The 19,866-nt window shown below is 39.6% G+C and overlaps 1 protein-coding gene across 1 annotated transcript in view; it reads right to left on the bottom strand.

Annotated features, from left to right (window-relative positions):
- NECAB1 (N-terminal EF-hand calcium binding protein 1) overlaps positions 1-19,866 on the bottom strand; it is a gene marked incomplete at both ends in the record, with an annotated part of 37,454 nt that overhangs the window by 2,402 nt on the left and 15,186 nt on the right. The window contains 5 exons of the mRNA XM_081325613.1: positions 4,403-4,515; positions 5,606-5,659; positions 7,030-7,106; positions 8,714-8,826; positions 9,516-9,652. Coding sequence (XP_081181739.1) covers positions 4,403-4,515; positions 5,606-5,659; positions 7,030-7,106; positions 8,714-8,826; positions 9,516-9,652 — 494 coding nt within the window. The remainder of the gene's footprint in view (positions 1-4,402; positions 4,516-5,605; positions 5,660-7,029; positions 7,107-8,713; positions 8,827-9,515; positions 9,653-19,866) is intronic.

Below are 19,866 nucleotides of genomic sequence, written 5' to 3'. Positions count from 1 at the left end.
CACTGTACCTTCATGAATTTCAGTAGATGTTACTTTGACAAAGTGGACAATATTTATATGGATAGCTAAATGTGATGCAAAGTATTTTTACACTGATTTCTTTAAATAGGTCCGAACTAGACTTGTCACCTAGTTTGATTTGTCAGCAATAATCTGTAGCATGCAAACAGAAATTGGAATTCAACCTTTGAGAAAAATCTAATCTAGGCATCCAAATAAATTGACTGGTCTGTCATGGTTTGTTAACTTTCTTGAGGTCAGAAAGTAGAGCACAAGTTATACAACATGCTGTAATTTAAAATTTCTAGTTTTTAACAAACAAAAGTTTTGCAGTTAATAATGGAAGCTGCCCCTTCATGGATTACTGCCTTGTTGTGGTGAAGGGACTTGTGTAATTCAATGAAGCTATGAGCTATGCCGTGCAGGGCCACCCAAGACGGACAGGTCACAGCAGAGAGTTCTGACAAAATGTGATCCACTGGAGAAGGAAATGGCAACCCACTCCAGTATCTTTGCCATGAAAACCCTATGGACAGTACCAAAAGGCAAAACGATATGACGCTGGAAGATGAGCCCCTCAGGTTGGAAGGTGTCCAGTATGCTACTGGGGAAGAGCAGAGGGCTAGTACTAGTAGTGCCAGAAAGAATGAAGCGACTGGGCCAAAGCCAAAAGGACGCTCAGTTGTGGATGTATCTGGTGGTGAAAGGAAAGTCCGATGCTGTAAAGATTTTTTCTCCATAGGAACCTGGAATGTAAGATCTATGAATCAAGGCAAGCTGGACGTGGTCAAACAAGAGATGACAAGACTAAACATCGACATCTTAGGAATCAGCGAAATAAAATGTACAGGAATGGGCGAATTTAATTCAGATGACTATCAGGTATACTACTGTGGGCAAGAATCCCTCAGAAGAAATGGAGTAGCCTTCATAGTCAATAAGAGTAGGAAAAGCAATACTGGGATACAATCCCCAAAATGACAGAATGATCTCAATTCGAATCCAAGGCAAACCATTCAATATCACAGTAGTCCAAGTCTATGTCCCAACCACCGGTGCTGAAGAGGATGAAACTGACCAGTTCTATGAAGCCCTACAGCACCTTATAGAACTAACACCAAAAAATGATGTCCTTATCATCATGGGGGATTGGAATGGTAAAATAGGAAGCCAAAGGATAACCAGAATAACAGGCAAGTTTGGCCTTGGAGTACAAAATGAAGCAGGGCACAGGTTGATAGAATTTTGTCAAGAGAATACGATGGTCATAGAGACGGCTCTACACATGGATATCACCAGACGGTCAACACAGAAATCAGATTGACTATGTGCTCTGCAGCCAAAGATGGAGAAGCTCTATATAGTCAGTAAAAACAAGACCAGGAGCTGACTGTGGCTCAGACCATGAGCTTCTCATTGCAAAGTTTAGGCTTAAACTGAAGAAAGTAGGGAAAAGCACTAGGCCAGTCAGGTATGAATTAAATCATATCCCTGTTGAATATACAGTAGAGGTGACAAATAGATTTAAGGAATTAGATCTGATAGAGTGCCTGAAGAACTATGGACAGAGGTTCGCAACATTGTACAAGAGGTAGCAACTAAAACCATCCCAAAGAAAAAGAAATTCAAGAAAGCAAAATGGCTATCTGAGGAAGCTTTGCAAATAGCTGAGGAAAGGAGGGAAGCGAAAGGCAAGGGAGAAAAAGAAAGATACACCAAATTGAATGCAGAATTCCAGAGAATAGCTAGAAGAGATAATGCCTTCTTAAATGAACAGCGCAAAGAAATAGAAGAAAACAATAGAATAGGGTGGACTAGAGATCTCTTCAAGAAAATTGGAGTGATGAAGGGAACGTTTCATGCAAAAATTGGCATGATAAAGGACCAAAATGGCAGGGAACTAACAGAGGCAGAAGAGATTAAGAAGTGGTGGCAAAATTACACAGAAGAACTATACAAGAATGAGCTTAATCAGGGACGATAACCACGATGAGGTGGTCACTGACCTCGAGCCAGACATCCTAGAATGTGAAGTGAAGTGGGCCTTAGAAAAGCTGAACAACAACAAATCTAGTGGAGGTGACAGTATTCCAGCTGAGCTATTCGAAATCTTAAAAGACGATCCAGTAAAAGTGCTACACTCAATTTGCCAGCAAATTTGGCAAACTCAACAGTGGCCACAGGATTGGAAAAGATCAGTTTACATTCCAATTCCAAAGAAAGGCAGTGCCAAAGACTGTTTAAACTATCACACCATTGCACTCATTTCACATGCTAGTAAAGTTATGCTTAAAATCCTACAAGCTAGACTCCAGCAGTATGTGGATCAAGAACTACCAGAAGTACAGGCAGGATTTTGAAGAGGCAGAGGAACTAGAGATCAAATTGCCAACATATGCTGGATCATGGAGAAAGCTAGGGAGTTCCAGAAAAACATCTATTTCTGCTTCATTGACTATGCTAAAGCCTTTGATTGTGTGGATAACAACAAACTGTGGCAAGTTCTTAAAGAGATGGGAGTACCAGACCATCTTACTTGTTTCTTGAGAAACCTATATTTAATTTAATTTAATTTAATTTATTATCATTTCTATACCGCCCTTCTCCCGAAGGACTCAGGGCGGTGTACAGGGCAAGAATAAAACACAGAAATTTACAAAAATTAAAAGATAATTAAATGCATGCCCGATTAAAATACAATTGATACATAGTAAAAACCCCAATAAGAATGATAAAAAAAACCCCACCAATCCCCCCTCAGGCCAGGCCGGCTTGCTCGAACAAGTATGTTTTCAGATCGCGGCGAAAGGAGCGCAGATCGGGCGCCGTCCGGAGCTCAACCGGTAACTGGTTCCATAGCTCCGGGGCGCCCACAGAGAAGGATCTCCCCCTGGGGGCCACCAGACGGCATTCTCTGACCGGTGGCACCCTGAGGAGGCCCTCTCTGTGGGAACGCACAGGGCGCAGGGAGTATGCGGGTCAAGAAGCAACAGTGAGAACTGGACACGGAACCATTGATTGGTTCAAAATTGGGAAAGGAGTCCGGCAAGGCTGTATACTGTCACCCTGCCTATTTAACTTATATGCAGAGCATATAATGAGAAAGGCAGGGGTGGATGAATCAGATTTGGAATTAAGATTGCCAGGAGAAATATCAACAACCTAAGATACTGTATGCAGATGATACCACACTAATGGCAGAAAGTGAAGAAGAACTAAAGAGCCTCTTGTTGCGGGTGAAGAAGGATAGTGCAAAAGTTGGCTTGAAACTAAGAAAACCAAGATCATGGCATCTGGCCCTCTCAATTCCTGGAAAATAGATGGGAAAGAAATGGAGGTAGTGACAGATTTTATTTTTCTGGGCTCCAAGATCACTGCAAATGGAGACTGTAGCCAAGAAATTAAAAGACGCTTGCTCTTGGGGCGGAAAGCCATGGCAATTCTAGACAGCACACTAAAAAGCAGAGACATCACCCTGTCAACAGTTGCAATGTATGGCAGTGAAAGGTGGACATAAGGCTGAGCGCCAAAGAATTGAGTCCCTTGGACTGCCAGGCGATCAAACCGGTCAGTCCTAGAGGAGATCAACCCTGACTGCTCTTTAGAAGGCCAGATCCTGAAGCTAAAACTCAAATACTTTGGCCACCTAATGAGAAGGAAGGACTCACTGGAGAAGAGCCTATTGCTGAGAAAGATTGAGTGCAATAGAAGAAGGGGACGACAGAGAATGAGGTGGCTGGATGGAGTCACTGAAGCAGTAGGCGTGAGCTTAAATGGACTCCAGAAGATGGTAGAGGACAGGAAGGCCTGGAGGAACGTTGTCCATGGGGTTGCGATTGGTCGGACACGACTTCGCAGCTAACAACAACAACAACGGAAGCTGCATATTTTGCATGATTATACTGTAATATGGGTACTCTGAAAGAAATTATCAAGTGACATCAGCGAGGTACTTGGCATAGGAAAGCACTAATTCACTTGTTCTTGATTATCAATTGTATATTCAAAATCTAATCTCTACTGCATTTAGTCAAAAGTAAGTTCTATTCAGTGAGATTTACTTCATAAAAAGCATTTTTAGGGTGCATTTAAACCTTGTAGCTGAAGGATAAGGCCACTCTATTCAGCCAGATTTATTTCCAGGAAAATAAAGATTGCCTCTTATATCTTCTTAATGGCTGCTGTCCTAGGTTACTATGGCCTGACATTTACTATGGACCACTATGACATTTATAATTCCAAGAGAACAGTATAATGGAGATACTGCATTTGCTGAATCAGTCAGCCTAAGATGTTTTATAAATGTTCTTTATTAGTGATTTCCAATGCCTCCCAAGGTACAATCTCCCTATAGTATAATGACCTGCATTCTTTCATCCCTTGAGAATAACATAATACTCACTGCAGACATCCATCCTGAGAAGAGGCCATATCTACATACTGCTTTAGAGCAAAGCGGAATGGCTCTAGTTCTTCTGTGATAACTGACATCTGACGTTGAACAATCATTATTTGCTGGGAAAATAGTAATGCAATCAGATTAATTGACATTAACTATACTGTCATCATATTATCTTTATTTTTAAAGCTTATTCTGAGATTGCTTTTGCAGTTCTTCCTTGCAACCCCAGCCACATTACTCTGGGTCCACTTAATAAGATTCATTTAGTTGTTGCAACCTTTTTTCCCCCCTAATTTTTTTTTTATTTTTATCAGTTCTGGGTTCCTATTCCACATGCTATCTTGCTTTATAAATTCAACATGTAATAATACTTCTAAAGCTTATTTCTAACATATCTAGGTTTTTAAAGCAGTTTATTAAGCTAGAATGCACACAATAAAATGACAATAGGTAAATTAGCTATCATAGGACATATTCAGTCCTTTCATTGATTTTAAAATGGATCAGTCAAAGAATGACTAAGTCTGAATCCAGCTCCAAAGGTCAAATGATAGATAAAGCAAAAGCAAAGTTTTTCATGTTTGAGTGCAACAGGAGTACAGCAACTAGTAAATACCGGTAAGTAATTGTGAGATTCTTGGATCATGTTTCTAAAAGGCCTTTATTAGAAATAAGTGCCACAAAAGATTGTGGATTGAACAGAAGATGCCAGCATTAGCAAGTCCCAGAACAGATTTAGAACTCTGTTCCTTCTACTTTTCCATTCATATAGGGAACGGTTGCTGGAATTGGGTATGTGTAGTTTAATGAAGAGAAGGGTGAGGGGTGACATGATAGCAGTGTTCCAATATCTCAGGGGCTGCCACAAAGAAGAGGGAGTCAAGCTATTCTCCAAAGCACCTGAAAGTAGGGACAAGAAGCAACGGATGGAAACTAACTAAAGAGAGAAGCAACCTAGAACTAAAGAGAAATTTTCTGACAGTTAGAACAATTAACCAGTGGAACAACCTGCCTCCAGAGGTGGTGAATGCTCCAACCCTGGAGGTTTTTAAGAAGTGACTGGACAGCCATTTGCCTGAAATGGTATAGGGTTTCCTGCCTTAGCAGGAGGTTGGACTAGAAGACCTCCAAGGTCCCTTCCAACTTATTATTATTATTATATTATATGGATTCCATGGGGTGGAGTTGGGAAATATGACTTACAGATTTAGTATTTCCTTCTGAAACCTCCTCTTCTAGTGGTTCGAGCTTTAGGTCCTTGTCAACCAATAAAGAGGAAATGCAAAAGTATAAGTATTATCTAATGATTTAACAATCTTCAATAATAAAAAATCACCAATGCTGTGATCCCTAATCAATTTTAGTAGAAAATATATAAAAATGGACTGGAATTTAAGGGTATTGAAAAGATTATTTCCCATTCTTGGGGAAACAGTCTAGTATTGTCCTCTGGATCCAATAGCTTGTGTATAGAGATATGTGATGGGTACCATTTTAGGAGTCAGAAAAATACATCTATAGAGGTTGCTAGAATAGTTGCAAATATTACTACTATCAGATCATTTTTGAAAAGGAAAAACACAGGACTATGCCAAAGGAGCCTCATATACTGCCAAGTAGAGCCCTCTTCTGATTTATGGCTGACCATAAAAGCCAATTTTTATGGTCAACGTATTTCCTCTTTTTCAGAATTAAAAACTACTTTTGTCTGGAATTGGTTGAAGATGGCCCACATGACAAACATTAGGAACTATGGTTGCTGCAATGATAAAGCAATCAACAGATAGTAGATGAAACAGCAGATGGCGATACATTAATAATTTCAGCTAGTCATATCTGCAGTAAAATAGGATTTTCAATGGGTGGTAGATTAGAAGATAATCTACTTGTAAAATATCATTTTTAAATATGGGGATTAAAGGAAGTGTATCCTGGACAATCAAAACGCATCCTTTCTCTCAAAAGTAATACATCAGGCTTCCTGGAACTTCCTTTATGCATGTTGTTTAATGATTAATAAAACTTTATCTACCCTATGTTGAAAGGCAATAAAGATATTAAGAGAGCAAGAGTATGTCTTAATTTGCTCTGTGAATTCACTGTGTGCTTTTTATTATATATTAGTTTTTGTTGTGTACCTGCTCAATAGCAAAGAATAGTTATACTGTATTTGTATTTTCCCCCCTGGTAACAGCTGTGGCTTTTCTTGAACTTATTTATTTTTAAATAAAATTTCCTTTCCTATTTTTTTAAATTAAGTCACAACCCTTGTTCCAATTCATATCACTTTCAAACTGGATCTTTTGCCAGCTTCTCTCACCACATAAAATTTGATTCTGTTGTTGGAATGTTACCCTATCATTGAGTGGATAAACAGACTCTTGAACTCCTTAAATGCTGGAGGTAGACATGCCCTGTACTGTGCTTCTTTTTGATTTAGTGAAAATATACACAACGTGAATGAATGAAGAGGGTCTATAAAGAGTACAGATCAATTTGTCCTCTTTCTAGAACAAAGTAAACTTCAGAGATTGTTAAACAAAAAAGGAACTTTAAATACTGAATGAATCATATTTCTTACAGAAGCTTCCAGTAGGAAAGAGAAGTAATGAAGTGGTCATGCATACCTTCTGTTCTAGCTTATCAATCAGCTTCTGAAGTCTGTTTATTTGGGTCATCCAAAGGTTGTCCTCCTCGTGCAAACCTTTGTAAAACACACCTGAATTAAAAACATGATTGAAGAATGTACTTGCTTAATAAGACAAAGTTTTATGATATCTATGTATTGTTTCTTGGAGAGGAAAGGAATTTTTTGCTTCACTGGACAAGTGATGCAAGTAAGGTATAAATCCCATATTGATTCTGTCTTGATTTAAATATTTCTTTTGCAAATGTAGTAAATCCCATTTCTCGTGGATTGCTTGCATTGCATCTAATCCCCCACCCTTAATAAATATTAGTAAATATAATTATGCCTGCAAGTTTAATTCAAGACCTCTGATTTTTTTTTGGCAGCCACTTCTTGGTTTACTGCTGTTTTCTTCTGTTTTTTTATCTCCTGTGTCACCAGTAATCTTGGAATATATTATTTATTTACATACATACAAACCCCACTTCTTATTTAAAACACTTCACAGCAATTTACAACTCCAAAATAGTTCCTCAACTAAATTTTAACCAGGATCAACTTTGCTTAATTTCTGAGAGCAGCCAAGACTAGGTTTCTGCTAAAGTGAGTACTGGTGGGATGGGAGCAAATTACTTCACAAAGTCAACCAGAGGCTTGGATCAACTTGCCAACTGTTCAGAAGGGTGGAGATATAGTATACGTTCTCCACATCCAACTATGATAAAAACAGATCATAAAGGTGGAGATGGCCTTTTCATCCAAGTGGGTTATCAGGATAAATATAAGTGGCTACTTCAAATTATTTTGTATGCAATATTTTTTTTCTGAATATATTAAAATGTATATCTAAAATATTATAATTCAAATACATTGAAATATTTTAAAACTTGCAAGAGGCAGCTATAAAGCCAGTACTATACACAATATAAATATTAAAAATGATTCGAATATAAGAACTGATTATATACATTTTTAAAAAATGAAATTTATTTCTTCATTAATTTTATATGATGTCTTATTTGCATGAGTTTTAAAGAATGAATAAACAATGGTAAACGTTAAACAACAATGTTGTTGTTAGCTGCGAAGTCGTATCCGACCCATCGCGACCCTATGGACAACGTTCCTCCAGGCCTTCCTGTCCTCTACCATCTGCTGGAGTCCATTTAAGCTCACGCCTAATGCTTCAGTGACTCCATCCAGCCACCTCATTCTCTGTCGTCCCCTTCTTCTCTTGCCCTCAATCTTTCCCAGCATTAGGCTCTTCTCCAGTGAGTCCTTCCTTCTCATTAGGTGGCCAAAGAATTTGAGTTTTAGCTTCAGGATCTGGCCTTCTAAAGAGCAGTCAGGGTTGATCTCCTCTAGGACTGACCGGTTTGATCGCCTTGCAGTCCAAAGGACTCGCAGGAGTCTTCTCCAGCACCATAGTTCAAAGGCCTCAATTCTTTGGCGCTCAGCCTTTCTTATGGTCCAACTTTCACTGCAATACATTGCAACTGGGAAGACCATAGCCTTGACTATACGCACTTTTGTTGACAGGGTGATGTCTCTGCTTTTTAGTGTGCTGTTTAGATTTGCCATGGCTTTCCTCCCCAGGAGCAAGCGTCTTTTAATTTCTTGGCTACAGTCCCCATCTGCAGTGATCTTGGAGCCCAGGAAAATAAAATCTGTCACTACAATACCTGGGTTCAAAAGAGGACTAACTGGAGAAAAACTATTATTTCTCTGGAGCCTTCGACCTGAACGTCTTCCTGGGTGTTGTATTTTGAGCACCTCTGGCTTCTTTGGGACTTGCCTTTAGGAAAAAATACATAAAGCAGTTCATTATTTAAATTAATTATATTTTGAATCTATTTGCAACCCTCTACATAGACAAACCTTGTTAAACCTATTGTTTTTGTCTGTCACAAAATTGACCCTAAACATACTAGTTATCAAAATAAAAACTAGGCAAAAAAACCCCTCCAATGTTGTGGACTACAGGAACCATGTGTGCTTCAATTTGGGATACAGACAGCACAGACGTATCCCCAAAGGCTTGTACCTGTGTTTGGCAGTGAGGGGACAGAGGGCAGAAGACATCCTGCAGCCAGGAAGGGTCCACAAACATTTGCACTGCTCAGGTGACCCTGAGGACTGAGAAATGGCCTCAACAGCTCTAAAAGAATGTAAATGTCCAGCTGCCTGCAAGGAATATAAATCTTTCCATTCCCCACCATCCAGTCAGAGCTGAAGAAGCTTCTTGTATGAGAAATGAAATGTCTTCAATGAAAAAACTAGAAAGTCCAGTTGCCTCCTGAAAAAGCACCTTTGTGACAGCTACTTTCAATCTAACTACAAATCTGAGGGCAGGTTTAATTTTATAGAAGTGCTAACAAAGTGTCAATCTCTAAATTAATTGAGCAAGACATTGGTCCATAGCAGCTTCTTTCCTAAAATAATTTCCACCATGCTGCCACTGTGACACAATAGTAAGAATCTTACTGCTCTTGTTGGGTTTGTTCTTCTGTGGTTTCCATGGCACATTCCAGGGAATTATGCAGAGACTGCAGTTGATTCAGAGTTTCTTTTAACAAGAAGCGAGTCACAAACTGTTCCAACTTAGAAGCTTCTTGATAATTCTAAAGCAAATAGGGAAAACTGATAGTAAAAAGAAAAAGTGTAACCTTTCTCAGCAACAAACACTTTATCCCAAATAATAGTTCCTTACAGTCATAATAATAAAATATTTAGCATGTTCCATTTAAAAAAATCTACATTCTTTCAAAAAAAAATTATGTATGTTTCCAGCTGATCATCAGGAGCCAACCTTCACTTGTGGGAAGGTAAGTGTTCCTTGGAAGTTAAAAGAAGGTTAAATCATATTAAATTACAATATGGTTAGTTTGATTTTGCTTATTGTGTTTTTCGAATCCACCCATTGTAGACTAAACCATGATTTACCATATTATCCAACTCATGCTTGGGGTTTGTTCACCAAGTCATGTAAACAGCAACAGTCTATGAATACAGATACAATGACTCATTCAACTATTATTAAAACAAGCCAATAAGGGAAAAAACATATATACTGGACTGTGTTACCTTGCATTCTTGTATCTTGTATTCAAGATTTGCTTTATTATAAGATTGTTGGACAATAAACTTTTTATTTATATTTTCACCTTGTTGAATCCATTCTCAATCAAATAACTTGCCATATTTAGCACCACAAGCAAATTTGGAAAAAAAAATGTTAAGGGCAAATTAACATTTGGCTATGCTTATATTCCAATGGCTTTTAAGCCTTACAGTAAAAAAAAAGACCAAATGGTCAATTTAAAAATCAGTAAAATACAGATTTGTAATTGCTAAACCTAATTTTAAAAAAATCTACACCTCATTTAAAACTGAAAAAGCACTCAGGAACATTGTTCAAAAGGTCTGCTACTATAAAACCTTACCTGAATTCCCAATGAATGATTCTTGAGAAAAGCATCTGTTCCCTTATCTTCCCCTTGAAGATGTTCAGCCTTTCCCCCTTCCACCCATCCAAATGGTAAGTGTTCCTGCCCAATTTTTGAGTTTTCTAATCTGATAAGAAAGTGAAGTTTGGCATCTTCTCCAATATAAGACTTGCTACAAATAAGTGCCGCACTTTAGCTGTGACCTTGGTGAGGATGTAGCAGGGTTGGGATCCCCCCTCTGCTCTGCAATTTACGTATCAGCCATGGCATTTTTGTTTTATAAGCCAGTGAGCCAACACATAAAGAAACAAATATCCTAGAAGGGAGCAGGATAATGAGGCCTACCCTTGATCTGCTAACCATCTAACTGCCTGTCAGCCCTACCCAACACACAGATCATCTGCAGATGTAGGTGCTACTTGTGATGGGCTAAGGCATTCCAGTAAAACAAGAATGGAAAGACCCCACTCTGCAGATGAAGCCTGCCACACTCGTCATATATCAACTTGCCTCTTCACCCAGCCCCAGCCTACATTAAGGAAAATGAGTTATGGGTGTCACTGGCAGAAACTTCATTAATAGCCACATCCTAATTTGCTTCACTGTGAACTATTAAGATAGCAACACTTGCCAAATCAGATTAAGGACTGGCTATGAGGACAGAGCAAATGATGCTAGCGTGATCATAGATTGGAGGAAAACTTGTTAAATCAATGGTCTGAATATATTCTTTATGATTTCAAATGTTTTTTATAGCAGCATGTTTCAGTATGTGTTGGATACCTTGTTTCCCCGAAAATAAGATCAGGTCTTATTAATTTTTGCACCAAAGCCAAATTAGGGCTTATTTTCTGGTTAGGGCTTATATTCAGGAACAACAGTACTAAATGCGTCCGTTTCATCTTAACTGGTGCTTATTTTGGGGTGGGGCTTATATTACGAGCATCCTGAAAAAATCATGTGAGGGTTTATTTTTGGTTGAGTCTTCGGGGAAACACAGTAGATACAATATCATTACAGCACAATAATACCATTCAGTAAGTAGAGATCAAATATAAGTATCACAAGGAAAGCAAGGAAGAATATAACACTTTAGTTATTACAAATATATTGATTTTTTAAAAATAGGCCAGAAGTATCTCTTATTTTTGTTCTTTGTGGTAAAAAATAAGTAGGTTATTGAAAACCCAGTTGTCACCCATCTTAGAAATTGTCCATATTAATGGATAGCAGAAGGCAAAATATTTTTCACAAATATTTTAGCATTCATGAACATTAATCAAGCCTATAATACCGTCAGTCACAGTAGCTGTTATTTCTACCAGTAAGTGGGAAGAAAAATCCTGAGAAATTAAATTCTATGTCACTCCCTGCTTTTAAGCTGATAGCAACTCTGCATGAAAACATTTATGGCTGCTTTTTGAAAGTGTCAGAACTCATTTGTTCAAGTAAGGCTAATTTCTGTCTTCCTCTACATTATTTGACAAGGCTGTCTCTAATTAAATTAAGGATGATGTTCCTGGAAAACACAATATAATTGCTAGTGGCTTTCATTCTCTAGACATGAGGCTAGCGCCATAAGGGAGAACGTTGCCAGAAACGGACCATAAGACTTTTTTTTTCCAGTGGACACCTTACAACTATTTGAACTAATTGTGCCTGAATAACTATATGTTTTGTGGCGAATAAATAAAAATAGATGAATTATTACGAGATCTATCTATCCTTTACTGTATAAAAGTTCAATAATATAAAAGGTATATTTGCTTATGGATGATCAGAGGATCTTTCAATGTCTGCTAACATCACAATGTGTCTCCTGGGTTGAGATTGTTTTGGGAATTTTTGTACAAAACTGTTTTCAATCATTCAATTAGAAAGAAATGGTTTTCATTGTTTTTTCTTCAAAGAAAAACAAAATTTTCTAAAATTCTCATGGATTCTCATAATTAGCTACTAAATAGTCAGGAGTGTATGGATATTTTGTACTCTCTCTTCATTAACTGGCATCCGTTACCTAGTGAATTGGCAGTGGTGAGTTGGCCGCAGCACAGTGGCCATGGCGAGTTGTCCCATTCTGTTTCTGCCTTCCCATACTTCAATTAAATTGAAAAGAAGGTTTCCCTACAGATTATCTATATGGGATGGGTGGCCCAAAACAGAATACATAAAGAAATAAGGAAATTGAAAAGGTACTTGTAAAGGAAGAAAAATCCAAAACCTGGTATCCTTCACCCCTTCTTTAGGACACAGTAAATTCAAAGACACTATCAATTCTGAGAAAAGTTGGATTGTCAGCAAACCCGAAGGAAAAGGATTGGTGGTGGTTCTGACTAGGACCGAGATGCTGTACGTATCTGGACTGAGATGCTCTACGTACGGTCACTCATGCACTCGTTACCTCCCGTATAGATTACTGCAATGCTCTCTACATGGGGCTGCCCTTGAAGCCCACCCGGAGGCTCCAGCTGGTGCAGAATGCGGCCGCGCAGGTTGTGATGTGAGCATCCCGATACTCCCATATTACACCCCTCCTGCGTGAGCTACATTGGTTACTGGTTGTCCTCTGGGTGAGATTTAAGGTGCTGGTTCTTACCTATAAAGCCCTACATGGCTTAGGCCCGGGATATTTGCAGGACTGTCTGCTGCCAGGAACGACCTCCCATCGCCCGGTGTGCTCACACAGGGAGGGCCTCCTCAGGGTGCCGTCGGCTAGACAATGTCAGCTGGCGACCCCCAGGGGGAGGGCCTTCTCTGTGGGAGCGCCGGCCCTGTGGAATCAACTTCCCCTTGAGCTCCGGATGGCCCCGGATCTCCGGTCCTTTCATCGTGGCCTTAAAACATTTCTCTTCCATCAGGCTGACCTGGACTGACGATAGGGATTTTTAAATATAATATTTTTAATATTTTATCATTGGGGCTTGTTAGTTTAATCTTTTTTAACATTTGTATTATTGTGTTTTATTGTTGTTAGCCGTCCTGAGTCCTTCGGGAGATAGGGCGGCATATAAGTCCCATAAATAAATAAACAGGAGAACTTTTGTATAGCTTTGGTTTGTGCACTAGCTGCAGCCTTTCTTGGATCAGTAGTCCCTGAGTTCAATCAGTCAAGCCCTTGTCATCTCTCATCTGGATTACTGCAATATGCTTTACATGAGACTACCTTTGAAATGCATTCGGAAGCTTCGACTACCGTATTTTCCGGCGTATAAGACGACTTTTTAACCCATGAAAATCACCTCAAAAGTTTGGGGGTCGTCTTATACGCCCAGTCGTCTTATATGCCGGAAAATCAGCGTCTGGCGGGAGCCGGCAGGGCAGTCCTGCGCACGCGCGCACTCCCCGGCTGCTCCTTACCAGCTGGGGAGTGCGCGCGTGCGCAGGACTGCCCTGTGGGCTCCCGCCAGACGTCAGCCTGCCCTGCTTCCTCCACAGTGAGAGGGGAGGGCGTGCCTTCCCGGGCTTGCTGATTTTCCGGCGTATAAGACGAAAAATCTTGAAAATCATCTCAAAAGTTGGGGGGTCGTCTTATACGCCCAGTCGTCTTATATGCCGGAAAATCAGCGTCTAGCGTCTGGTGTCTGGCGGGAGCCGACAGGGCAGTCCTGCGCACGCGCGCACTCCCCGGCTGCTCCTTACCAGCTGGGGAGTGCGCGCGTGCGCAGGACTGCCCTGTGGGCTCCCGCCAGACGTCAACCTGCCCTGCTTCCTCCACAGTGAGAGGGGAGGGCGTGCCTTTCCGGGCTTGCTGATTTTCCGGCGTATAAGACGAAAAATCTTGAAAATCATCTCAAAAGTTGGGGGGTCGTCTTATATGCCCAGTCGTCTTATACGCCGGAAAATACGGTAGTACAAAGTGCAGCAGCACACGCACTCTTTGCGATGTGTAGAATGACTCATGTTACATCACTGCTTTGCGAGCTGCTCTGGCTAATGATTTGCTTCCAGGTGCAGTTTAAGGTGTTGATTATGATCTTTAAAGCCTTCCATGTCATAAATCCAGATTATTTGATGAACCGTCTCATTCCGTTAGGACAGTGGCTCCCAACCTTTTCTATACCCTGTACCCCTAGAATGCTTCTGATATATTCTTGCACCCCTTACAAATGTTCAAAATAATATCAACAAATTATACATATACACTATAATTTTGAAAACCCAAGTGTTCACACCTCCTGGAATATTGTCTCGCAGCCCTAAGGGGTGCGATCACCCTTGGTTGGAAACTCCTGCATTAGGACAAGCCCCCTCTACTCGTATTGGTAGAGGATGCCTTCTGAGGATCCCTTCACTCAAGGAACTCTGATTGAATGGATCCAGAAAAAAAGCCACCTGTGTGTGGTGCTGGCCCTCTGGAACATCCTGCCTCCCAGGATGAAGTTTGCCTCCACTCTATCCTTCTGCAAGGACCTGAAGACCTGGCTCTAACAGTTAGCCTGGGGACAACTGTTAGCACAAAATTTCTATTGCTAAGCAAGGCAGTTGCTAAGTGAGTCTTTCCCTCTTTCTTGCCACAGTTGTTAAGTGAATTACTGCATTTGTTTAGTAACACAGTTACTTAGTAACATGGTTGTTAAGTGAATCTGGCTTCCCCATTGACTGCTTGTCAGAAGGTCATAAAATGGGATCATGTGTCCCCAGGACACTGTGAACATCATAAATATGAGCCAATTGCCAAGCATCTGAATTTTCATCACATGATCAATGATCATAAGTGTTAAAAACAGTTATAACTTACTTTTTTCAGCGCCATTGTAACTTTTGAACAGTCACTAAATGAATGGTTGTAAATCAAGGACTACCTGTAATCCAAGGTAGTCTGATTGTGAAGTTTGATTGTGAACTACTGCTGGTCAGTATTTACAATATCTTCCTGTGTGTGTCTTTTCCTATCCACAGCATAAGATTACCCCTCTTTCAAACCAGCGGTCCTCTCTGTCCAAAATGTGGACTTTGCTGTCTTCGAAAGAGTGGCCTTTGTCTTTTAAATCCAGATGGACTGCTGAATCCAGACACAAACTGAGCAACGTGGTATATGCAGTATAATTCAGTGAGCCATGTGTAACTCTGTACATTGGGAAACAAAACAACCACTTCATAAATGCATGGCACAACATAGGAGAACAAACCCATAAGGACAAGATTCAGCAGTCCATCTACATTTAAAAGGCAAAGGCCACATTTTGAACAGAGGACTGCTGGCTTGAAAGAGGGGTCAAAGAGGCCATCTATGTCAAAATTGAACAGCCTTCTCTCAACAGAGGGGGAGGGATACGACATCATCTATCTCCAGTCTACAACACAGTCTTTTCAACAGTTCCAAGAAGGCTCCACACTCATTTGCACTACTCAGGTGACCCTGACGACACAGATAAACCTTCAGGTAGCATCAACAACTCGCTAAAAGAATGCAAATGACCAGTTGTCTGCAAGGAATATAAATCCTTCCATTCCCCACCATAAAGAAGCTTCTTGGAAGAAATCAAAACATCTGCAAAGAGAGAAAAAAGAAAGTCCAGTTGCTTCATGAAAAAGCACCTTTGGGACTCAGACATTCAAGTGAAAGGTCTGTGTAGCACTATCATAGAGCTCAAGCTTGAGATACAAAATAGGTGGCTTCCAGGTGAGGTTCAGCGGCAAACGAAACATGGAAGGAGCAGAGATAGCATTGCACTGGAGATTGGCAACCACATGGCAAATTTTGATTTCTTTAGTACTTACTGGCAGGCCTTTTCTGCTTTGGAGCCTGCACTATGGAATTTCTCCCCTGAGCTTCCATAGGTCTCTTAAGACATGGTTACACCAGAGGCTGGTGAACAAGTGATGTGGCTCCATTGTTAAGATTCCTTTGTCTGCTACTTCTTTGTTCTTGCTTTGTTTTATGGTCTTTTATGGTTTAAATGTTTAATAATTAATAATGATAAAAGTTTTTAAGTATTTGTTGTAGGGTATAATTACACAATCTTGCAAATTTGATTGTGTTTCTCCTCCCCTCCCTGTTATATTCTAGTGAGTCAGGGAGGAATCACTTAAGTCTCTTCTTAATACTGTCTGCCTTCCCAGGATTTGAAGGTTACTTCTGTTTTCTAACAGTTTCTGAACCTGGGACCTTACAAGTTCTTACCTTCTGTTTAGCCAGCCTCCTGAATCTTTAAAAGAAAGCCTGTGAACTTTATCCATTTCTCATGAAGTGATGGAGTGAGGGGCCTATCATATATCTTCTTTTTGCCATCCTTGCCCTTTAGAACATCTTGCCTTCCAAAACACCCCAAACTTTCTAGACTTTAGAAAGCTATTCAAATCCTAAATGTTCTGTAGAACACTTGGAAGCTATGGATGAGTGAGATATCTGGAAATAGACATTAGATTAATTGCTTCATAGTATACCTGTATTCAGTGGTGGGATTCAGATATGTGAACAACCGGTTCTCTATGTGGATGCTACTTCCGGAAGTCCATTCTGGGCCTGGGCAACAAAAAATTAGCTACTGGTTTTGCTGAACTGGTGTGAACTAGCTGAATCCCACCACTGCCTGTATTTTGGTTAATGTTAACTACCTTGAAATAACTATACATCACTTTAATAATAATATAGAGCTGCTTAGAATTGGGTGACATACACATTTAATAACTTATCGTTATTATCATTCAAATAATGAATACCAAGTATTTGGTTTTTGCTGTTGGTTATGCAGACTGCAAGAAACCTGTTATAAATTGCCTCTTTCAACAAGATGGTTATAAAACAGATATTTTAGGAATTAATCCTAATTGTAAGAGAGTTAAGTATTGTAGCACTGGAAAGTCTATGGAGAATCTCAGCCGTGGTTGTCCCAAAGGTGCTTTTTCACGAGGCAACTGGACTTCCTTTTTTTATCTTCGAAGACATTTCGCTTCTCAGCCAAGAAGCTTCTTCAGCTGTTCTTCAGAGAAAAACAAGAAAGTCCAGTTGCCTCATGAAAAAGCACATTTGGGACATAACACTGCAAGGGACCTTTACAGTGACATTTTATATAATATATAATTACAAATTTCCTTCATTGTTATCTAGTCCCCAACCTCTGGTCCATGGACTGGTACCGGGCTGCAGTATGCCAGCAACCGGGTTGCACAAACAAGCAAAGCCCCATCTGTGGGATGCAGGCAGCACACAAAACCACACACCCCTCTGGTCCACGGGAAAAACCTCTCACCACATAACCAGTCTCTGGTGCCCAAAAGGTTGGGGACATCTGATCTAGTGGATAGGAATAGGTTTGGATTGGAGTATTGATGCAAGATGACTAAAACCATTGCTCCTATCCAAAGATGAAAGGGACTCCATTTCAGGTAGTGAAATATCCTGTGTCAATGCTGTTCATCGTTCCATTAATCTTTATCTAAAAATGGCACCTTCCCTATAAATTGGTCATATTAGGGAGACAGCACATTGGGGATGTTTGCTCTGGTCTACACCTGCAAAAGATAGTGCTTCCCAGTGGATTCCCAATAGGACCACATTCTTTGCTCTTTATTTTTCCTGTATTTATTATCACAGACAGCCACACAGTAAACAGAACTGCAATTGGCAGTGTAAGAACTCTGCCAGATAGAGAAAGCAACTTAGTGTGGCTGGCAGATTTATAAAGGATAATAGATAAAATAACCAAAAAGGGAGAGAGAAATAATGAGATGCCTCAATTATTTTGAAGGATGAAGCATTCCAATTTTAAGACACTGCTGTGGTAAATTAATCTTTTCATTTCTTTGATCAGGCAAATTTTAAGCTGACAAAGATGCAGGAAAAATCTTAGACCAAACTCTGCCAGATAGAGAAAGCAACTTAGTGTGGCTGGCAGATTTATAAAGGATAATAGATAAAATAACCAAAAAGGGAGAGAGAAATAATGAGATGCCTCAATTATTTTGAAGGATGAAGCATTCCAATTTTAAGACACTGCTGTGGTAAATTAATCTTTTCATTTCTTTGATCAGGCAAATTTTAAGCTGACAAAGATGCAGGAAAAATCTTAGACCAATTGTTAATCTAATCACAGTTCTACTTTGCAACAGAAGCGACTCATAGCAATTTTCCTCCAGGATAGAAGTAATGAGATTTATATGCTACACTTATTCCCAATACCTTTCTTTCTTCAGACACACTATTACAAATACAAGGACTTCCATGGGCCTGTCTCTCCCTTGCCTTGCATGCTGTGCTCCGTAAAGCAATAGCAAAACACTCTTCAAACATGATTTTGCCAGTTATCTTTAGCTGTCTGATTCCTTCCTTTGAAAGTGAAAACAACACTTTAGCCACAAAAAAATGACAAGATGAAAACAAGTGCTGAATGTCCCAAGGAGATGAGACCGGAAGTTTGTAGATTTTTCATTTCAAGGTTCTTGTGAACATCTGGAGAAAATAGAGTACAATTCAACCTGTCTTGGTGAGAGTTTTAGTCATTTGTAAGTTGCTAATAAAAAAACTCACAGTCAAATCCCAAAAATGCTTTTTCACGAGGCAACTGGACTTTCTTGTTTTTCTTTGAAGATGTTTCGCTTCTCATCCAGTAAGCATCTTTGGGACAACTATGACCTGTATGACTGAGAATCTCCATAGATACTCACAATCAAATGTGAGGCAACTTTGAAATGTTCTATTCAAACAAAGCCTTTGAAGAGATTTGAAGAAAAACAGAATACTTCAAAGTATTTTGTGTTTTTCTTCCAATTTTTTCCTAGGCTTTGTTTGTTTTCAAAGAAGAAGAAGAAGAAAAACTCCTATGAGTATTTTTCATGTTCAGGAAGGCATTCTCTGAGATGTTGATATATTCAACTTGTTCTGTTTCGGAACCACTAATTCACATAGCATGGCAAACAACAATTGGTTTAAAAGTGCTGGGAAATAACATGGACACATTGGTCCAGCCTGTCAATTACAGGCCAGGCAAATTGCAAATATCTTGACTTGACTTTTTCTGTCATGTGGGCTTCTACATGTAAGCAGAACGCAGTTTTGCCCCAACTTCTCTTCCTCCAAAATGGCTACTGTAGTTTTGGGAAACTGTAGGTGGAACTCCAGGTAAAAAGGAGAAAGAAAATATACTTGGAAAGAGGGCATTAAATGTTGTCACAATCTCTTCCAACTTCTGATTAAAGTGGAATTTTCAGGAAAAAGAGAATTTCCAAATAATTCAATCAGAAAGGGAATTGGATTTAAAGATAACTTATTTTACTAAAGTAGTCTTTCAAACATGGTAGTTTCAATATGGGTGGATTTGCTGGCTGAGAAATTCTGAGAGTTGATGTCCACCCACCTTATGTTGTCAAATTTGAAAAACATTGCTCTGGACAAATTTTAAAAAAGGGTTAAGACTAACTATTGTGTTCTTTTTGTGATAGTTAAACAG

Source organism: Vipera berus (genome assembly GCF_964194415.1).
Source record: "Vipera berus genome assembly, chromosome: 3".
Taxonomy (NCBI): Eukaryota; Metazoa; Chordata; class Lepidosauria; order Squamata; family Viperidae; genus Vipera; species Vipera berus.
This window is presented reverse-complemented; position numbering and strand designations above follow the sequence as displayed.